The sequence below is a fragment of the Festucalex cinctus genome, chromosome 5 (assembly GCF_051991245.1).
Source record: "Festucalex cinctus isolate MCC-2025b chromosome 5, RoL_Fcin_1.0, whole genome shotgun sequence".
NCBI classification, from domain to species: domain Eukaryota; kingdom Metazoa; phylum Chordata; class Actinopteri; order Syngnathiformes; family Syngnathidae; genus Festucalex; species Festucalex cinctus.
Genome location: NC_135415.1, coordinates 4,853,779 through 4,876,982, shown reverse-complemented (window position 1 = coordinate 4,876,982; position 23,204 = coordinate 4,853,779). Strand labels below are relative to the sequence as shown.

At 37.5% G+C, this 23,204-nt stretch overlaps 1 protein-coding gene across 2 annotated transcripts; it reads left to right on the top strand.

Moving 5' to 3' along the window:
* Positions 1 to 53: 53 nt before the first annotated feature.
* Positions 54 to 14,695, top strand: LOC144018504 (uncharacterized). 2 transcript variants are annotated; one of them, XM_077520708.1, is made up of 15 exons: positions 54 to 92; positions 693 to 845; positions 989 to 1,054; positions 1,141 to 1,269; positions 1,441 to 1,494; positions 1,708 to 1,779; positions 1,892 to 1,963; positions 2,283 to 2,354; positions 2,470 to 2,541; positions 2,857 to 2,928; positions 3,038 to 3,109; positions 3,428 to 3,496; positions 4,292 to 4,360; positions 4,603 to 4,666; positions 14,207 to 14,695. In XM_077520708.1, the coding sequence occupies exons 1-15, from the start codon at positions 72 to 74 to the stop codon at positions 14,224 to 14,226; spliced, it is 1,077 nt and encodes a 358-aa protein (XP_077376834.1). In that variant the 5' UTR covers positions 54 to 71; the 3' UTR covers positions 14,227 to 14,695. The 2 variants fall into 2 exon arrangements, with proteins under 2 accessions (XP_077376834.1, XP_077376835.1); XM_077520709.1 differs by having other exon boundaries at positions 14,197 to 14,695.
* Positions 14,696 to 23,204: the final 8,509 nt, after the last annotated feature.

Here is a 23,204-nt window from a genome sequence, read left to right as displayed (position 1 = left end):
ATATAAAATTGTTACTTTTTTTGCAGGTGCACTTGAATGATGATCATGGGATGAGTATCCTTGTGCAGTTGATGTGTGATGGTGTTCATCAGGTTAGCCATTTCATATTGTTATTTGTTTCATTTTAGTTTTGCATTATGTTTGTAATGTGCTTAAATTGTTGTGTAGTTGTATGGAAATATGTACATTTTTCTGAATGCAGTATATACAGGACTGTCTCAGAAAATTAGAATATTGTGGTAAAGTCCTTTATTTTCTGTAATGCAATTAAATAAGCAAAAATGCCATACATTCTGGATTCATTACTAATCAACTGAAATATTGCAAGGCTTTTATTGTTTTAATATTGCTGATTATGGCATATTTTTTTACTTGGTCTGAGGAAATATTGTAATATTTTGAGATAAGATATTTGGCAGAAAATGCCATAATCAGCAATATTAAAACAATAAAAGGCTTGCAATATTTCAGTTGATTAGTAATGAATCCAGAAGCATTTTGCTTATTTAATTGCATTTCAGAAAATAATGGACTTTACCACAACATTATAATTTTCTGAGACAGTCCTGTATGTATTTGACATGTATTTTATGTAATGCTGTTTGTGAATCATGATTTAGACAAATATCAGTGATATATAAGTAACATAAATATTATTATTCATGTTATTTTTTTTTTTATTTTATTATCAGCAACTTGACCTCCAAACACCTAAGTTGGAGGTACAAGTAGCGTCGAGGCTACCAGTGGTTAAAACTATTCCAAAAATTGTGGTGAAGGGTGAGACTTTGGTTCTTCGTCGATTGAACCCGTTTGAGTGGACTGTTGTTGGACCAGGCAGGAAGGTAATGGTTGCATATAGTAATAGCTTGGTTGTTGTAGTTTTTAGTGTTGTGATATATTTGTTTTACATTAGATTCTCCAACGTTGAGCAAAATAAAGGTCAGTACAGGTTGATAAATAAAAATGATGATGTCTGTCATTGCAGAGGAGGCAAGCAGGACTTGAACAATCCTCTGACGGGGTTCCCAAAAAGAGGAAAATTCAGCATAACGTTAGTTTGTTTAGAATAATTATATACTGTATTTGTTATAGACAAGATGCATTCAGTCACATATTTTCAAAATGTGTATTTCACAGGTTGTGCTAAAGGAATGTTTCATTCCTCTAACCCCAGTTTGGTTCAGCAGTGAAATGTTGGGTGCGATGGATAAGATAAAACCATCAGATCTGTCCAGCCCTGTGAAGGCTGCTCCAAGAGACAAAAAGGTAATTTTCATGTAAATGTCATGGTTCAGGTGTTGTCATTAAGTGAGTCCAGTCATTTACGTGACACATTCTTCTTGATTGATAACATTTAAATTGTGTATAGTGGTCCAAAGAAGCTATAATCTGCATGTGTGGAATATATAAATATATATATATTTTGTCTGTCATTAGATATCAAAAGTGAGATATGGACAAAGAGTTGTTTTCAAAAGGACAAAGTCACAGGTTTGTGTTTCTTTCTTTTTTTTTATTGGGGAGTAATGTAAATATTAGACTAGTTTATAATTGCTGTTATTCAGTTTGAGAAGGGGAGAATACAATGTTTTATAGTAATGAGCGACAATAGTTATTGTAATATAAATTAGTTAATTTTTAGTTGTTTTGCAGGCAACATTGTACATTCTAAGTATGTATTACTTTTGTTACTGTGTTTAATAGGCAACATCAAGGCCGTTGGTGGATGCAAGTTTGTCTTGTTCCAGTGGTGTGGAAAAGGTTGTGCAGGAGGAGGTTTGTGGCCTGCTTTAGAATGTCACCTTAAAAAAAGAGAACATGTTTTGTAGCAATGAGTGACAATTGTTATATAAATGATATAAGTTCATTGGTAGTTGTTGTTTTGTAGGCAAGACAAAGGATGGTGGTGGATGCCAGTATTTGTTCTTCCAGTGTTGTGGAAGAGGTTGTGCAGCAAGAGGTTTGTTTCTTACTTACAATTTTAAAAAAGAAAGAAAATTATGATAAGTGCCTATTAGTGATGTATGATTGTTGTTATTTATGTTATTGATCTAGCACATTGCTTAAGCATTAACAATATTGGTAATTTATGTATAATCCAGCAGACTAGTGAGGAGGAGTTAAGTGTACTTTGTAATGTGCAAGTAATAGTAAAACAATAAAAAACATACACAGTAGTTTGTTGGCTCAGTGGAGCATGCAACATCATGTCATTGTATAAGCTTTTTGCTGTTGTATACATTCTAAGTATGTATGACTTTTGTTTTTGTGTTTAATAGGCAACACAGAGGCCATTGGTGGATGCAAGTTTGTCTTGTTCCAGTGGTGTGGAAAAGGTTGTGCAGGAGGAGGTTCGTGGCCTGTTTTAGAATGTCACCTTATAGAAGAGAACAAACATGTGTTGTAGCAATGAGTGATAATTGTTATATAAATTATATAAGTTCATTTGTAGTTGATGTTTTGCAGGCAAGACAAAGGATGGTGGTGGATGCCAGTCTTTGTTCTTCCTGTGTTGTGGAAGCGGTTGTGCAGCAAGAGGTTTGTTTCTTGCTTTATAATTTTAAAACAGAAAATTATGATAAGTGTTTATTAGTGATGCATGGTTGTTGTTATTTATGTTATTGATCTAGCACATTGTTTAGGCATTAACAATATTAGTAATTTATGGATAATCAAGCAAACAAATGAGGAGGAATTACATGTACTTTGTAATGTGCAAGTAATAGTGAAACAATAAAAACATACATAGTCGTTTGTTAGCTCAGTGGAGCATGCAACATCATTTCATTGTCTAACCTTTTTGCTGTTGTATACATTCTAAGTATGTATGACTTTTGTTATTGTGTTTAATAGGCAACACAGAGGCAACTGGTGGATGCAAGTTTGTCTTGTTCCAGTGGCGTGAAAGAGGCTGTGCAGGAGGAGGTTTGTGGCCTGCTTTAGAATGTCACCTTACAGAAGAGAACACGTTTTGTAGCAATGAGTGACCTGTTATATAAATGATATAACTTAATTTGTAGTTGTTGTTTTGCAGGCAACACAAAGGATGGTGGTGGATGCAAGTCATTGTTCTTCCAGTGTTATGGAAGAGGTTGTGCAGCAAGAGGTTAGTTTATTGTTTTACAATTTCAAAAAAGAAAGACAATTCTAAGTGCTTATTAGTGATGCATGGTTGTTGTTATTTATGTTATTGATATAGCACATTCTTTACGCATTAACAATATTGGTAATTTATGTATAATCAAGTCAGACTAGTGAGGAGGAATTAAGTGTACTTTGTAATGTGCAAGCAATAGTAAAACAATGAAAAACATACACAGTCGTTTGTTGGCTCAGTGGAGCACGCAACATCATTTCATTGTCTAACCTTTTTGCTGTTGTATACATTCTAAGTATGTATGACTTTTGTTATTGTGTTTAATAGGCAACTCAGAGGCCACTGGTGGATGCAAGTTTGTCTTGTTCCAGTGGTGTGAAAGAGGCTGTGCAGGAGGTTGGTGTTCTGCTTTAAAATGACACGTTCCATAAAAGTACATTGTTTTCTATGCAGTGATGTAGTTTGTTGTTGATGATGTAGCCATGGTGGTTGTTATTTATGTTATTGATATAGCACATTGTTGAAGCTTTAGCAATATTGGTCATTTATGTATAAATCAAATAAACTAAGGAGGATTAATTGAGTGATCTTTGTAATGTTGCATAAGTAATGGTGAAAGCATGAAAACATAACATAGTTGTTTGTTGGATACATGGAGCATGCAACATCATTTCATTGTCTACCCTTGTTACTGTTGTATATATTCACATAGCAAGTATGGATTACTTATATTTTATTTGTCTTTTTTTTTTTTAATAGGTAACACAACGACCGTTGGTGGATGCAAGTTTGTCTTGTTCCAGTGGTGTGAAAGAGGCTGTGCAGGAGGTTCGTGTTCTGCTATAAAATGACAAGTTCCATAAAAGTACATTGTTTTCTATGCAGTGATGTAGTTTGTTGTTGATGATGTAGCCATGGTGGTTGTTATTTATGTTATTGATATAGCACATTGTTGAAGCTTTAGCAATATTGGTCATTTATGTATAAATCAAATAAACTAAGGAGGATGAATTGAGTGATCTTTGTAATGTTGCATAAGCAATGGTGAAAGCATGAAAACATAACATAGTTGTTTGTTGGATACATGGAGCATGCAACATCATTTCATTGTCTACCCTTGTTACTGTTGTATATATTCACATAGCAAGTATGGATTACTTATATTTTATTTGTCTATTTTTTTTTAAATAGGTAACACAACGACCGTTGGTGGATGCAAGTTTGTCTTGTTCCAGTGGTGTGAAAGAGGCTGTGCAGGAGGTTCGTGTTCTGCTATAAAATGACAAGTTCCATAAAAGTACATTGTTTTCTATGTAGTGATGTAGTTTGTTGTTGATGATGTTGCCATTCATCTGGGCGAATGTTGAAGTTGTAACAACATAGATAAGATATCTAACAATTTTTCTGCAACGTTTATCCTATGCCTGTTCCGTGATGTTGTGTAATGTTAAATAAATAAATGAATCATTTGTTAAAGATTTGTTTTTGTCATATACCTATAGTTGCCGAGGGAGAGGACTTCTCACATGCAGCATGCAGCCAAGATCAGTCCCAAGAGTATACAAAGTAAGACCATTGGTGATGCAAATACATCTTTGTGTTATGTTTTAGAGGATGATGTTTCATGTGATTTACACTTGACTGATCGGGATACAACATATGACAGTTATGCACATACTGACGGCTCCAATATGAATGTTCATCCAATATCATTCGGAGCTCCAAGTGATGCTCTAGAGTGTCAACGCAGAAGTGTGAATGGGTCTTTTCATCAAGGAGACAGTCGGTTGAACCATCCAGGTAAGCAGTGTATGGCTATAGCATATGTGGGTCTAGCAAATCACACAGTTAAGAGTGTGTTTTCATGGTGTTCGGAAGATTTAGACAAAGTTGTTGTTTTAGGTGATCGTTTGTATACATTATTGCAGAATAGTGACAAGTTCAGTAGCTCAAATAACTATTTAATGGTGCCAGACTTGCCAAAGCAGCTGGTTTTTGAAGGAAAGCAGTTTGCGTTTAAGGAAATAGATGTGGTGTCTGGATTTTTACCAATGGTAAATAAAACTAATATTGTGGAAGGTCAAGACGTGACTATTTTCAACGGATTGCAAAAGATACATGATCAAGTAGATTTATGTTTGCTGACCATGGGTTGTTATACATGTGCAATCATTAGCCAAAATGGACAGTATGCAGTGTTCGATTCCCATGCTCGCAGTGCTTGTGGATTGCCAGATGGTGATGGTAAAAGTGTTATAGTCTACTTTAATTGTCTTCAAGATGTTTATGATCATATATGTAATTTGACAAAAAAAACATGTACGGGGCCAACATTTTTTGAGTTTTCATGTTTTCATGTTGTGTGGACACAAACAAGTTCATATGAACACTCAGTAAAGGGTGTTGGAATGATTGTATTGGATTCCCTGGCTGAAGTTACATGTAATTTAGGGTTGGCTGATAAGAGCACTACATTTGAGCGCTATACATACACAGAGGTTGACAAAATAAATTCACAACCAGTGCCATTTGGAGCTCCAAGTGATGCTTTAGAGCGTTTTGATGACAGAAGCTTGAATGGTTTTCATCAGCGAGACACACTGCAAGCAATGGGTCAATGGTCAGTGGGTCAACTGGCTAAACCCTCTGTAAAGGGTTTTGAAATGACTACACAAGATTGTACTGTTTCACAGCGAAGTAAGATGTCATTGAGAAGTAGAATTTCAAGGACATTGAAAAGTTGTGATGCCACTGCACTGAATGAAGATGTTCAGATAATGGGCAACGTGACTTATAAAAAGATCCAGTTTAAGCCTATTGGTAAACAAGTCGCCCAAACTTTATGTACACGTTTTAAATGGGATTTAGATAAATTTTTTGCACAAGAGTGTGCAAGTGATGGTTTATTGGGGCCTCCATGCCAGAAAGAGAAAATAATGGGTGATGGGAACTGTTTTTTTCGAGCAGTATCTCAAGCTGTGTGTGGTTCACAAAAGAACCACAGAAAAATCAGACTAGCTGTTGTAAAACAAATGGAATTGAATGCAATTGTGTATGAAACATTTTTAAGAAGTGAGTACTCATCAGTGGGTGAGTATATACAAAAATCAAAAATGCGATATGTTGGCATTTGGGCTACTGAAGTGGAGGTTCAAGCAACTGCAGATTGTTTGGGGGTAAATATATTTACATATTATGATGGCAAGTGGTTAGAATATAGTTCAAATTCAAAAGAGGGAATTTACCTAGAAAACAGCAATGGTAATCATTATGAAACTGTTATTTGTGTGCATAATCCAGAACTGCAAAGGTGTTATGGTTTATGTAAAGCCAATCTGGCCAACTCCAAAGCATACAATTTCCGAAGTCAAAATATGGTTCAGGCTTCATGTGTACCAGTAAGTATTAAAGGTGCAAACGATACTGACAATTTGAATTCATCTAAAACGTTAACTATTAAGAAAGAAGTAGTGAATATTGAGGATGTTACAGCTCAACCAAAATGTGCAAACAGTAATAGGTTTATTTCTAAGTATTTAATACTTAAGTATAGATCTCTCAAGACAAGTAAATATCAAGAAAATGTTTTACACAGAAATAAACTAAAGCAAATGTGTGTTGAGAAATATCGCCAAAATGCATTACATCGGGAGAAACTTAGGGATAAAAGTATAATCAATTATCAGCAAAATACAGTGCACAGAGAAAAAGTAAAAGAAATAAGTGTAAAGAAATATCATCAAAACAAATTGCATAGAGAAAAAGTGAAAGAATGGAGTGCAAAGAAATATCAGCAAAATGAATTGTATAGAGAAAAAATGAAAGAAAGGAGTGCAAAGAAATATCGGCAAAACGAATTGTATAGAGAACGTGTGAAAGAAACGATTACAAAGAAATATTGGCAAAACAAATTGCATAGAGAAAAAGTGAAAGAAAGGAGTACAAAGCAATATTGGCAAAACGAATTAGATAGAGAAAAAGTGAAAGAAAGGAGTACAAAGCAATATTGGCAAAACGAATTATATAGAGAAAAAGTAAAAGAAAGGAGTACAAAGAAATATTGGCAAAATAAACAACATAGAGAAAAAGTTAAAGAAAGGAGTACAGAGAAATATTGGCAAAATGAACAACATAGGAAAAACGTGAAAGAAATGAGCATAAATAATTATCGGTATAATGTAGTGCACAGGCAAAATGTAAAAGTTCGAAGTAAAAGTAAGTATGATAGTAATCCTGATCACAAGAAAAAAGTAAAAGCAGCTACCAAATTAAGGATTCAAAAAAGAAAAGAAAAGTCAACACAGATAGATTTCATAATGGCAAATTTTTTAGATAAAGTAAAAAACGGGCCTGAATTTGTCTGTAGCGTCTGCCATAGATTGTTGTTTAGACGCCAGGTTTTACTATATAAAATAGATAATTATAAGAAGAATAAAAAAATAGCTTTAATAGCTGAGAAATGTGTAACAGAAGAATATTTGCACAAATGTAGTACAGACTGTCTAATACCATGTATGGCATTACAGTCAGCTCGAGGCCAGCTGTGGATTTGCTTCACATGCAATAGTAAGATTATTCAAGGTGAAATACCTCCGGAATGCGTAATTAACAAATTGGCAGTCCAACCAATTCCACCTGAATTGGCATGTTTAAATAGCTTGGAACAACATTTGATCGCCTTACATATACCGTTTATGAAAATGCTAGCATTACCTAAAGGTGGGCAAAATGGAGTACATGGACCAGTGACATGTGTTCCAGCCAATATTGTGCAAACAAACAATTTGCTGCCTCGTTCTAATATGGAAGGATCTTTATTGCCTGTAAAACTGAAGCGTAAATTAACATATAAAGGTTATTATGAATACCAATTTGTTGATACAATGCGCATCAGACAAGCATTACAAATTTTAAAACAAACAAATGTGCATTATAAAGATGTTGATTTTAACGAAGCTTGGATAAATGAGTTTTGTAGGCAACAAGGTGAAGTCGTAGAAAATGTCAATAATGCTGAAAGCGGTGAAAACTCAAATGTTGAAGACGAGCTTTTGCATGATAGACAACAACATTGTATGTTTCAAGACACCTGTCTGATGCCTGTTGATATTGGTCAGGAAGCGCTTGATCAATACTTTGATGATGTATTAAATTTGGCACCAGCAGAAGGGAACAATCCTGTGAAATTGCTTTCTGATCATACAAATGAAGCCAGATGCTTCCCAGTCTTATTTCCACAGGGACGAAATACATACCATGATAGTCGGCAATATCGACTCACTTTGGCGCGTTACTTCAACAACAGAATTTTACATGCTGATGGGAGGTTTGCACAAAATGTTGAATATATCTTTTTTGCTCAGTACATGTCTGAGATTGAACAGGTTATTTCGAGTGTATCCATTGCATTGCGCAAAGGAAACAAAGGTCAAACATTAAAAAAGCTGAGCGAAGATATGTTAAAAAATGAAGATTCATTGAGGGATTTATTGAAGTTTGATGAAGGTTATCGTTTCCTTAAACCTATAAGAGGAACCCCCGCATTTTGGCAGGGAGTTCAACGAGACCTGGTAGCTTGTGTCCGTCAACTTGGTGTCCCTACCTGGTTTTGTTCATTTTCTTCGGCTGACCTGCGATGGCAAACTCTTCTCTACAGTATTTTGAAAACCCAAGGTCGAACACAGACAGTCGAAGACTTGGAATGGGCAGACAAATGTGAACTGCTGCGTCACAATCCTGTTGCTGCAGCAAGATATTTTGATTTTCGGTGGCATATCTTTTTGCGAGAGGTGATTATGTCAGATTCAGATCCAATTGGTAAAGTCCTGGATTACTTTCATAGGGTGGAATTTCAACAGCGTGGTTCACCTCATACTCACTGCTTTTTTGGGATTTTCAATGCTCCACAGATTGACAAAAATACAGATGATGAAGTATGTGAATTTATAGATAAATATGTAACATGTGATTTGCCCTCAGAAGATAAGGCATTATTAGACATAGTCACATATGTACAGGAGCATTCAAAGCAACATACCAAATCATGTAAAAAGAAAAACACAGTTTGTCGTTTCAATTATCCCAGGCCAGCATCAAGTAGGACATTTATTTCCCGGCGGAAAACTGATGAAAATTCCAAAAAACAATGTGAATGTAAGGTAGATAAAGATGCTTTAGCAAAATGTGCGTGTAAAAATGTGGATCAGCAAGAATCTACCAAAGCAGCAGAAATTATGACAGCAGTAAAAACTGCTCTTTCAGATAAAAATGCTACCTACGACTCTGTGGAACATTTGTTTGAAAGCCTTGGCATAAATCAAGAAATGTTTGAGGATGCATATCAACGCTTTAGTCGAAATACACAAGTTGTATTGAAAAGGGATGTTAACGCGGTTTGGGTAAATCAGTATAACAAGTCACTACTAAAATGTTGGAATGCTAACATGGACATACAGTATGTTATTGATGCATATGCATGTATAGTGTACATAATTTCTTATATTTCAAAGGCAGAAAGGGAAATTGGACTATTGTTAAGGAATGCTCAAAGGGAAGCTGCAAAAGATGGAAATGTTTCTGCAAAAGATGCATTAAAAAATCTTGGTAGTGTTTATTTGCACAATAGAGAGGTGGGGGCTCAAGAGGCAGTTTATCGTTTAACAAATATGCATCTGAAGGAATGCTCAAGGAAAGTAGTATTTGTACCAACAGGGGACAATCAAGTGAAAATGAGTTTGCCTTTAAATGTGTTAAGGCAAAAGGCGGCTTCACGTAATCTTACCACGGAAGACATGTGGATGACCAGTACAGTAGAACGGTATAAAAATAGACCAAATGATGCAGCTTTTAATGATATGTGTATGGCTACATTTGCATCAGAGTATCGTGTTTTGAGTAAGAATGAGAAAAGCCAAAATCGGATAACACTGATTAATGATTGCGGTTTCATTGCAAAAAGAACACGCACAAAACCTGCAGTAGTTCGGTACATGCGCTTTTCTGAAAGTAAAAATCCAGAATCGTTTTACCAAAGTATCATGCAGTTATTTTTACCATATCGGTTAGATGCGCAGCTGAAACCACCAAACTGTGAATTATTTGAACAGTTTTACAAAAATGGTCATGTGAGGTTGAGTGATGGTTTAAAACATTCTGTAAAGTCGGTTGTTGATTTGAATAGAAGTAAATTTGAAATAGAAGCAAATGAATTGGAAGCTATCCAGAATATGATAGATTCTGATGGCATTTTAGAAAATGCCTGGTGTGAGCTGTTCCCCGAGCAAGAACTAGAGCGATTACAATGTGAGGAGGAACGGAAAAACAAAAACCAGATAGTAGAAGAAGTGGAAAATATTCCGGATTTAGCTGTAGGTAAACAAAAAATAGCACATTTGGAAAAGAGAAATAATATAATGAGCAGAGGTGACGGCTTGGCTTTAATTAGATCTCTCAATGACACACAGTTGTCTGTTTTCTATCAAATTCGACGATGGTGTTTAGAAAAGGTAGCAGGGAAAAATCCTGATCCATTCCATGTATTTATTACAGGTGGTGCCGGCACAGGAAAAAGCCATTTAATAAAAGCTATTCAGTATGAAGCAACTAGATTGTTGTCAACAATCTGTTGCCATCCTGACAGTGTTTGTGTTTTGATAACTGCTCCAACAGGGATTGCTGCATACAATTTACATGCATCAACTATCCATCATACATTTAGCATAGGCAAAGATTGTCGCTTACCTTACACACCATTAGGTGAAGAAAAGCTTAATTCTTTGCGCGCTAACTATAGTGATTTGCAAATTCTCATAATAGATGAAATATCTATGGTTGATCATAAAATGTTATCATATATTCATGGTAGATTAAGGCAAATTAAACAAACTGGTGACGTTCACCCCTTTGGTAAAGTAAGTGTAATTGCTGTCGGAGATTTTTTCCAGTTGCCTCCAGTAAAAGGAAAACCCCTGTATGTCGATGATGTTGGTTTTAACTTGTGGTCTGATCAATTTAGAGTTGTCGAATTGAAAGACATAGTTAGGCAAAAAGACCATGTCTTTGCTGAGTTGCTGAATAGAATACGAACTCGTTCCAAAGGCACCCCAATGTTAAAAACTGATATAGAAATTCTAAAACGCTGTGAAACTGGTGAAGTTAGCTCCGCATTGCACATATTTCCTACAAATAAACAAGTAAATGAACACAACATTCAGCAGCTATTTAAGACTTGTCCTGAATATATCGAGATAGATGCTCAGGATTTCATGATTAATAAGAAAAAAGGAAAACTAGAGTTAAAAAGTGGACACCACGCAAAAACTCATGATGCATGTTTGGCAGAAAAATTGTTGTTGGGAAAAGATGCACGAGTTATGTTGTGTAAGAATGTGGATGTTACGGATGGTCTGGTAAATGGTGTATGTGGTACAGTAACACATATTGTTACTACCCAGAATAATAAATTTCCTCACAAAGTGTATGTGAAATTTGATGATGATCAAATAGGCGCTCAGAGTAGGAAACTATCTACAGGTTCCAATTCGTTTGTTTCAATGGGTGCCACTGCGATAATGCCAGAACAAGAAAGAGTCACAAAACAAGGAGGGTTGCGCAGACAATTTCCACTAAAACTTGCGTGGGCCAGTACAATACATAAAGTACAAGGAATTACAGTTGACAATGTAGTAGTGTCTCTCAAAAAAATATTTTCCGCAGGACAGGCGTATGTGGCCTTAAGTCGTGTTACCAGTCTGTCAGGGTTAGTTATTCAAAATTTTGAAGATAAGGCTCTGTATTGTAAAGATCACATTAAAGATGCAATTCAGAGCATGCCCAAATTCCCGATAGAATGCACAACAAAACCCAAATTCAACACACAAGCTTTTTCTTTATTTATGATGAATGTGCAAAATTTGACTTGTCATGTTGCAGATTTGGCATTGTGCACACAGAATATGCGGCTTAACTGTATTGCTGTTACAGAAACCTGGCTACCGGCTGTTTTTTCAATGGAAGCAGTCCAACTTAATGGTTACAATTTTCACAGTGCGCCACGTGCTTTAGCATACAATGGCAACCACCCTGCTTTGGTTGCCTTGCAACACCAACAACATGGTGGTGTTGGCATGTATGTTTCACAAAATATGAAATATGACATTCTCAAACTACCAAATTTCAACTTGGAATGTTGGGCTTGTAAATGTATAACTTACAATATATTAATAGCAGTCATTTATCGACCACCATCATATCCTATGTCTTTATTTACAGAAAATCTAGGAAAGTTACTTGATTGGCTAGATCCTCAAAGTAACACAATAGCTGTTATGGGAGATTTCAATGATGACCTTCTGAAATCATCCAGAATCTGTAAATTTGTAACAGACAGAGGGTATTCTCAGTTTGTTGCAGAATCCACAACAGAAAAAGGTACACTAATTGATCATGTGTATGTTAAAACTACATATTATGATGTGCAGTCAATAGTTTTACCGACATATTTCAGTGATCATGAAGGGCTTGTGTGTTCTTTTACAAATACACACTTATAACGATCCAGAAAACAAACGTATTTTTACACACTTGCATTGACAAAAGTGGCACTTGATAGGGATGTAGTTCTAGAACAAATTATCGGAATCCTCTTACTTTTAAAATAATGTCAAGAATATTACCACTGGAAAATAACTGTTTGCGTACGCAGTGCACCTTTGGGTGCCCTAAGCTTAAAAGTGTGATGGTGCGCCAAATTTTATTTTATTTTTCTTCGCGGAGTGGGAGGCATTTCTAATACAACAATAATAGCTTGCATGGCTTAAAGACCCAACCCCAACCTTTTGTTGTGCCATAGACTGGTTCAAACAAGTTTTTGCAGACCAGCAATCATTCGCAATTCACACGGGTTGGAGTGATCAAAAGATATGATTGATTGCTGCTTTGGTCTGGTGGCTGGCTGCACGGCTACTTAGTAGCGGCTAAACTGCTAATGGTACGTCGGCAGCCTGTGCAGCTTTCCACATGTTGCTCCACTAGCTTATTTCAACAGGATTGTTGTGTTAACTGTTTTTGAGTACTTGCCTTGCACAACCCTCTTCATTTACTTCACGAAATACCACCAGAAAAACGACGGGGAAGGTCACCATCTTGTCGAATCTGTTTCATTTTGGGAAGATGACGCCAAGGCACGGCTTGTTTAGCTGCGCGTTCGGTCATTGTTTACTTCTTGTTTCTTTTACTTTCTGTTTACGTCTTCAACTTGCAAACCGCAGAAGAGAGGGGAAACCTGCTGTGATGTCACGCACATTTCCATCGCATCTGATCAGTCGCCTGCTCCCAGCTCCATGTCATTATGATATCACAATTCTTTTAAATTATAAAATTATTCCAAGTACCCTCTAAAGTGCTCATGTAGTATTTATTTCTGTTTGATACATTGAATGAGTTTTTCTATGTATGTTTGTATATATCTAAATAAAAATCCAACTGTGTGAGTAGTCATTGAATTTACAAGAGTTTACCGCCGAATGTGACTGACGTGCTTCGTTTTCTTTTGCTTCTCTCCCTTACCACCCCCCCCCCCCCTCAAAAAAAAAAACGTGTTTATGTAACTGATAATCACAATAAATGGGTTCTTCATGTCTTAAAATGAAAACAAGTGTAGTAATGTTGCATCTAGTGCTTGCAGGACGAGTGATAACCCCCCCCCCTGGCACGGGTGTTCACAGATGAAACATGTCAAATGCATGCGTGCGCTGTGCCCACAGGCAAATGGGGCCCCACACCGTCGATGGTGCCCCACACACTATGCGTACTTTGTGTATAGGGTGCGCCAGCCCTGTGCGTACCAACATTTACATTATGGCAGTGACTTTTGAGATTGACATCCTTTGTGGTTTTCAGGTGTATTAGAAAAGCCTGCAGTTAGTAAAAACTGCTGCAGCAAGACTCGTGACGAAGACAAGAACATTTGTATTTTGCTGATAATGACCAACTTAAATTGTTACACAGTCCACAGTTACATTTGTGAATATCATACATTGGCCTGTTTGACTGCTGCTTGTCCTCTCTTTCTTGCCCGCTCCACCTCCAACTTGGAGGCGGGGCTAGGTGGTGATGAGAGAATGTGATGCTTTTGCTGTATGGATTCTGCATTGACTGACCGCGACAAGATCTGAGGAGGAGGAAAGCCGCATCCCCAGAGGCTTTGCTATGGAGAAATCTGTATTGGCTGACCAGGCCAGTTCCTGGGGAAGAAGCACTTTAATGTCGACTTGTGGCGCTTCATCTCAATACAATGACTGTCTTGCCTTTAGAGCTAACATTTTACAGCACTATACTACAGTATTTGTGAAATCTTGCCAATGCGTCATCTATTGCAGCCTGGTCATCCTGGAAGGGGGATCCCTCCCTCTGTGGTCCCTTTCTTAAGGTTTCTCACTTTTTCCCTAAATGGGGTTTTTGAGTTTTTCCTTGCCCGGTTGGAGGGTTAGATCAGGGGATGTCGCAACTTGTTTGTGGTTAAGTGCTACAGAAGTAAATGTGTCTTAACAACCTCATGATTGAATGTGTTTTCAATTCTCTAGGATGTGATTGGATTGTATCAATTAAATGTTCTTATAACTGATTCAGTGAGTAGTAAAAATAGTGTGTCAAGTATAATGACATGAAATATAAGGAATACAAAAAACAAAACAAGAACCCTCTAAATTACACATTTTGTTCCAGGCTTTATGTGCGTGCATAGTTTGAGTATACACCTAGGTTTAGGCCAGGAGTGTTCAAACCTTTTGCAAAGAGGGCCGGGTATGGTAAGGTGAAAATGTGTGGGGCCTAATCAACCATTTAGTTTAGCCTGACATAATTTTTTTACATGCATATGTAAATATATATATGTGGACAAATGTGTACATATGTCTACAAATTTTTGTAGCTCGAGCTGCTTCGTCCAACTGGGAACGCTGCATTAAGAAGGATTTTTTTTTTCCTTTGCCAACAGTGCATGCCACGACAACAGCGTGCGACGAAATAAAAAGCTTTCAATAACTTTTCATCGTCAACATCTTAAGATGAATCACACCAAGTTTGAAGATGATCGGATAAACTCTGTAGGAGGAGTTCGTTAAAATAAGACCCCTATGAAATGGCCAAAAAAATGGCAACATGTTCCAAAGTAAATCAAAATGGCAGACTTCCTGTTAGGTTTAGCATATGGTTCAAAAAGAGTTTTTTGTACCTCGAGGGCTGTTACATATGTCTTCAAATTTTGGTCACTCTAGGTGAAACGTACAGCCGGAAATGCTTCATTAAGTAAAAATGTTGAAATGCAAAATTTGATGCCCTGCCTCTGGCGGACTTCCTGTTAGGTTTAGCATATGGCACCAACAGGCTTTTTTGTAGATCATAGTCTGTTACATATGTGTACCAATTTTCGTAGCTCTAGATTAAACATCTAACCGGCAATACTTCAGATGAAACATGCCAAAGAATGAAGACAATCTGATAAGTTTTGTAGAAAATATGAGGCCTATAAAAGGCTCCCAAAAAATGGCTACAAATAGCAAAGTAAATCAAAATGCCGGACTTCCTGTTTGGCTTAGCATATGGTTCTAAAAGACTTTTTTGTACATCGTGGGCTCTTATGTATGCCTCCAAATTATCATAGCGCTAGGTGAAAGGTACAACCGGGAATGCTTCGTTAAAGAGGAGTTTTTTAGCTCAAAAAGTGATGCCCGGCCCTTGCGGGACTTCCTGTTGGGTTTAGCACAAAGCAGCAAGAGACTTTTTTGTACATCGTGGGCTGTTACATATGTCTACAAATGTTCGTAGCTCTAGCTGCTTCGTACAACTGAGAATTCTTCATTAAGAAGAATTTTTTTCCTTTGCAAACAAGTGCATGCCACGACAACAGCGTGCAGCGAAATAAAAAGCTTTCAATAACTTTTCATCTTCAACATCTTAAGATGAATCACACCAAGTTTGAAGATGATCGGATAAACTCTATAAGAGGAGTTCGTTAAAATAGGACCCCTATGAAATGGCCAAAAAAATGGGAACACGTTCCAAAGTAAATCAAAATGGTGGACTTTCTGTTAGGTTTAGCATATGGTTCAAAAAGAGTTTTTTGTACCTTGAGGGCTGTTACATATGTCTTTAAATTTTGGTAACTCTAGGTGAAACGTACAGCCGGGAATGCTTCATTAAGTAAGAATTTTGAAACTCAAAATTTGATGCCCCGCCTCTGGCGGACTTCCTGTTGGGTTTAGCATATGGCACCAACAGACTTTTTTGTAGGTCATAGTCTGTTACATATGTGTACCAATATTCGTAGCTCTAGGTTAAACGTACAACCGGCAATACTACGTTTAGTAAGAGTTTTGAAACTCTAAATTTGATGCCCCACCGCCGTCATATAGTATGTCGAAAACTTTAGATTTTTTACCATGGTGTTGTCCCAGGTCTTGAGATGGTACATCCCAAGTTTGAAGTCAATTGGATTAACCGTGTAGGAGAAGCAGGCAAAAGTATGACCCCTGTAAATGTGCAAAAATTGGCCAAAATTGGACATTTAAATACTCATATCTCACTTCCTGTCTATTTTAGGGTACACACATCAAAGAGGTTTTTGTTCATCTGGATGTGCTACAGGTGCCACACAATTTTCATAGCCGTCGGACAATCGTAGCGGGCCAGGGATCTGTTTAACCTATGTAGGTGGCGCTATGGAGCCATTTTTCTGTTATCACCTATGGCGACTTTAAAATATCAAATTTTTCGCCAGGCCTGACGTGTGTGTAAAGTTTGGTGAGTTTTCGTTCACGTTTAGTGTCTCAAAAATGTGATTGTTTGCGGAAAAGAATAATAACAAATAAAAAGAAGAATAATAATAAGAATTCCTTGAAAAACAATAGGGACCTCGCAGCGGTCGCTGCTCGGGCCCTAACTAGAGCTGCGAGCAGCTATAAAGGGCCCTCGCAACCCGGGCCACGTTGGGGTATTTGCACGTCGGGGTACTGGCATGTTGGGGTACTGTCAAATAGGAAACCATCTAAATTTTAAACGTTTTTGCCATGCTTTGTGTTTGTAAAGTTTCATGGAAAGGCCAAAAATGATGCACAATTAACAAAATAAAATCAAAATGGATTGGCACATGGCTATATAGAATACTTTTTGAATATATTAGGCATGCCTGCCAATATTCACACATCTAGCTGAATCATATAATCGGAAAGACTTCATAAAAATGTCTAGAGGGCGCTATTGAAGCATTTATTGCAAATTTAATAAGAAATCTCTAAAATATTCATGCTTATGACAAGCCTGATGTGTGTGTAAAGTTTCATGAGTTTTTGCACATGTTTAGACCAAAAAAAAAGAAGCAGCATTTTACTTGGCAAACAATGCATCGCCATGAAACGGCGTGGGACAAAATAAATAACTTTCGATAACTTTGTATCTTAAACATCTTAAGATGAAGCACACCAAGTTTGAAGACAGTCGGATAAATTTTGTAGGAGGAATTCGTTAAAATATGACCCCTAAAAAAGGCCACAAAAAATGGCTACAAATCCCAACGTAAATCAAAATGGCGGACTTCCTGTTTGGTTTAGCAGATGGTTCCAAGAGACTTTTTTGTACATCGTGGGCTCTTATGTATGCCTCTAAATTATCATAGCGCTAGGTGAAATGTACAACCGGGAATGCTTCGTTAAAGAGGAGTTTTTTACCTCAAAATGTGATGACCGGCCCCTACGGGACTTCCTGTTGGGTTTAGCACATGGCACCAAGAGACTTTTTTGTACATCGTGGGCTGTTAAATTTGTCTCCAAATTTTCGTAGCTCTAGCTGCTTCGTACAACTGGGAATGCTTCATTAATAAGAGGGATTTTTTTCCTTTGCAAACTGTGCATGCCACGGCAACAGCGTGCGACGAAATAAAAAGCTTTCAATAACTTTTCATCTTCAACATTTTAAGATGAATCACACCAAGTTTGGAGATGATCGGATAAACTCTGTAGGAGGAGTTCGTTAAAATAAGACCCCTATGAAATGGCCCAAAAAATGGCAACACGTTCCAAAGTAAATCAAAATGGCGGACTTCCTGTTCGGTTTAGCATATGGTTCAAAAAGAGTTTTTTGTACCTTGAGGGCTGTTACATATGTCTTCAAATGTTGTTGGTAACTCTAGGTGAAATGTACAGCCGGGAATGCTTCATTAAATAAGAATTTTGAAACACAAAATTTGATGCCTCGCCTCTGGCGGACTTCCTGTTAGGTTTAGCATATGGCACCAACAGGCTTTTTTGTAGATCATAGTCTGTTACATATGTGTACTAATTTTCGTGGCTCTCAATTAAACGTACCACCGGCAATGCTTTAAGTAAGAATTTTGAAACTGTAAATTTGATGCCCCGCCACCGTCATATAGTATGTCAAAAACTTTAGATTTTTTACCATGATGTTGTCCCAGGTGTTGAAATGGTACAGCCCACGTTTGAAGTCAATCGGGTTAACCGTGTAGGAGAAGCGGGCAAAAGTATGACCCCTGTAAATGTGCAAAAATGGGCCAAAATTGGACATTCAAATACTCATACCTCACTTCCTGTCTATTTTAGGGTACACATATCAAAGAGGTTTTTGTTCATCTGGATGTGCTACAGGTGCCACACAATTTTCGTAGCCATAGGACAATCGTAGCGGGACAGGGATCCGTTAAACCTATGTAGGTGGCGCTACAGAGCCATTTTTCTGTTATCATGTATGGCGACTTTAAAATATCAAATTTTTCGCCAGGCCCGATCTGCGTGTAAAGTTTGGTGAGTTTTCGTTCATGTTTAGTGCCTCAAAAATGTGGTTGTTTGCGGAAAAGAATAATAACAAAGAAAAAGAATAATAATAATAACTAGAGCTGCGAGCAGCTATAAAGGGCCCTCGCAACCCGGGCCACGTTGGGGTACTTGCACGTCGGGGTACTGGCACGTTGGGGTACTGTCAAATCGGACAAGGACCATCTAAAATGTTTTTGACAAGCTTTGTGAGTGCAAAAGGCCAAAGATGGTGTGCAATTCCCAAAATAAATTCAAAATGGCGGACTTCCTTTTAGGTTTAGCATACGGCTACAGAATACTTTTTGTAGGTCTTAAGCTAATAGGTATGCCTCCCAGTTTTCACAAATCTAGGTCAAGTCATCTTTAGTTGTGTATCGCTTGAATCATACAATTGGAAATGATCCATAAAAATGCATAGAGGGCGCTATTGAGCACAACGTTGGGTTACTTGCACGTCAGGGTACTGGCACGTTGGGGTACTGTTACATGGAACAAGGACCATTTAAAATGTTAGTTTTTTTCCATGCCTTGTCTGTGCAAAGTTTAATGAAAGAGGCCAAAAATGATGTATAATTCCCAAAATAAAATCAAAATAGCGGACTTCCTCTTTGGTTTGGCAAATGTCTACATAATACTTTTTTGTAGGTATTAGGCTTATAGGGGTCTGTCCTAATTTTCACAAATCTAGCAGAATCATACAATCGGAAATACTTCATAAAAATGTCTAGAGGGCGCTATTTATTGCAAATTGCACAATAAATCTCTAAAAATTCATGTTCATGACAAGTCTGATGTGTTTGCAAAGTTTCATGAGTTTTCACACATGTATAGATAAAAAAACAAAGCAGCACTTTACTTGGCAAACAATGCATCGCTATAGCAGCAGCGTGCGACAAAATAAAAAACTTTCGATAACTTTGCATCTTAAACATCTTAAGATGAAACACACCAAGTTTGAAGACGGTCGGATGAATTTTGTACGAGGAGTTCGTTAAAATATGACCCCTGAAAAAGGCCACAAAAAATGGCAACAAATCCCATCGTAAATCAAAATGGCAGACTTCCTGTTTTGTTTAGCACATGGTTCCAAGAGACTTTTTTGTACATCGTGGGCTCTTATGTATGCCTGCAAATTATCATCGCGCTAGGTGAAACGTACAACCGGGAATGCTTCGTTAAAGAGGAGTTTTCTAGCTCAAAATGTGATGCCCGGCCCCTGGGGGACTTCCTGTTGGGTTTAGCACATGGCACCAAGAGACTTTTTTGTACATTGTGGGCTGTTACATATGTCTACAAATTTTTGTAGCTCTAGCTACTTCGTACAACTGGGAATGCTTCATTAAGAAGGATTTTTTTCCTTTGCAAAAAGTGCATGCCACGACAACAGCGTGCGACGAAATAAAGAGCTTTCAATAACTTTTCATCCTCAACATCTTAAGATGAGTCACACCAAGTTTGAAGATGATCGGATAAACTCTGTAGGAGGAGTTCGTTAAAATATGACCCCTATGAAATGGCCCAAAAAATGGCAACACATTCCAAAGTAAATCAAAATGGCGGACGTCCTGTTAGGTTTAGCACATGGTTCAAAAAGAGTTTTTTGTACCTCGAGGGCTGTTATATACCTCTACAAATTTTGGTAACTCTAGGTGAAACATACAGCCGGGTATGCTTTGTTAAAGAGGAGTTTTTTAGCTCAAAATGTGATGCCCGGCCCCTGGGGGACTTCCTGTTGGGTTTAGCACAGGGCACCAAGAGACTTTTTTGTACATCTTGGGCTGTTACATATGTCAACAAATTTCCGTAGCTCTCGCTGCTTCGTACAAATGGGAATGCTTCTTTAAGGATATTTTTTTTCCTTTGCAAACAGTGCATGCCATGACAACAGCGTGCGACGAAATACAAAGCTTTCAATAACTTTTCATCTTCAACATCTTAAGATGAATCACACCAAGTTTGAAGATGATCGGATAAACACTGTAGGAGGAGTTCGTTAAAATAAGACCCCAATGAAATGGCCAAAAAAATGGCAACACGTTCCAAAATAAATCAAAATGGTGGACTTCCTGTGAGGTTTAGCATATGGTTCAAAAAGAGTTTTTTGTAGGTCATAGCCTGTTACATATGTGTACCAATTTTCATAGCTCCAGATTAAACGTACAACCGGCAATGCTTCGTGAAGTAAGAATTTTTAAACTCTAAATTTGATGCGTCGCCGCCATCATATAGTATATCAAAAACTTTAGATTTTTTACAATGATGTTGTCCCAGGTGTTGAGATGGTCCATCCCAAGTTTGAAGTCAATCGGGTTAACCGTGTAGGAGAAGCGGGCAAAAGTATGACCCCTGTAAATGTGCAAAACTGGGCCAAAATTGGACATTCAGATGATCATACCTCACTTTCTGTCTATTTTAGGGTACACACATCAAAGAGGTTTTTGTTCATCTGGATGTGCTACGGGTGCCACACAATTTTCGTCGCCATAGGACAATCGTAGCGGGACAGGGATCCGTTTAACCTATGTAGGTGGCGCTATGGAGCCATTTTTCTGTTATCATGTATGGCGACTTTAAAATATCAAATTTTTCGCCAGGCCTGATGTGCGTGTAAAGTTTGGTGAGTTTTCGTTCACGTTTAGCGTCTCAAAAATGCGATTGTTTGCGGAGAATAATAATAATAATAATAATAATAATAATAATAATAATAATAACTAGAGCTGCGAGCAGCTATAAAGGGCCCTCGCAACCCGGACCACGTTGGGGTACTTGCACGTCGGGGTACTGGCACGTTGGGGTACTGTCAAATAGGACAAGGACCATCTAAAATGTTTTTGACAAGCCTTGTATGTGCAAAGTTTAATCAAAACGCAAAATATGGTGTGCAATTCCCAAAATAAATTCAAAATGGCGGACTTCCTTTTAGGTTTAGCATACGGCTACAGAATACTTTTTGTAGGTCTTAAGCTAATAGGTATGCCTCCCAGTTTTCACAAATCTAGGTCAAGTCATCTTTAGTTGTGTATCGCTTGAATCATACAATTGGAAATGCTCCATAAAAATGCATAGAGGGCGCTATTGAGCACAACGTTGGGTTACTTGCACGTCAGGGTACTGGCACATTGGGGTACTGTTACATGGAACAAGGACCATTTAAAATGTTAGTTTTTTCCATGCCTTGTCTGTGCAAAGTTTAATGAAAGAGGCCAAAAATGATGTATAATTCCCAAAATAAAATCAAAATAGCGGACTTCCTCTTTGGTTTGGCAAATGGCTACATAATACTTTTTTGTAGGTATTAGGCTGATAGGGGTCTGTCCTAATTTTCACAAATCTAGCAGAATCATACAATCGGAAATACTTCATAAAAATGTCTAGAGGGCGCTATTTATTGCAAATTGCACAATAAATCTGTAAAAATTCTTGTTCATGACAAGTCTGATGTGTTTGCAAAGTTTCATAAGTTTTCACACATGTATAGATAAAAAAACAAAGCAGCACTTCACTTGGCAAACTGCATCGCTATAGCAGCAGCGTGCGACAAAATAAAAAACTTTTGATAACTTTGCATCTTAAACATCTTAAGATGAAACACACCAAGTTTGAAGACGGTCGGATGAACTTTGTACGAGGAGTTCGTTAAAATATGACAACTGAAAAAGGCCACAAAAAATGGCAACAAATCCCATCGTAAATCAAAATGGCAGACTTCCTGTTTGGTTTATCACATGGTTCCAAGAGACTTTTTTGTACATCGTGGGCTCTTATGTATGCCTGCAAATTATCATCGCGCTAGGTGAAACGTACAACCGGGAATGCTTCGTTAAAGAGGAGTTTTCTAGCTCAAAATGTGATGCCCGGCCCCTGGGGGACTTCCTGTTGGGTTTAGCACATGGCACCAAGAGACTTTTTTGTACACTGTGGGCTGTTACATATGTCTACAATTTTTTGTAGCTCTAGCTACTTCGTACAACTGGGAATGCTTCATTAAGAGGGATTTTTTTCCTTTGCAAAAAGTGCATGCCACGACAACAGCGTGCGACGAAATAAAGAGCTTTCAATAACTTTTCATCCTCAACATCTTAAGATGAGTCACACCAAGTTTGAAGATGATCGGATAAACTCTGTAGGAGGAGTTCGTTAAAATATGACCCCTATGAAATGGCCCAAAAAATGGCAACACATTCCAAAGTAAATAAAAATGGCGGACATCCTGTTAGGTTTAGCATATGGTTCAAAAAGAGTTTTTTGTACCTCGAGGGCTGTTATATACCTCTACAAAT

Coding starts and splice junctions, on each gene's coding strand:
- LOC144018504 (XM_077520708.1), top strand. CDS start 72: ATGTGTGATGGTGTTCATCAG. Junction 846..988: donor TTGTTGGACCAGGCAGGAAG/GTAATGGTTGCA, acceptor CTGTCATTGCAG/AGGAGGCAAGCAGGACTTGA. Junction 1,495..1,707: donor TCAAAAGGACAAAGTCACAG/GTTTGTGTTTCT, acceptor TGTGTTTAATAG/GCAACATCAAGGCCGTTGGT.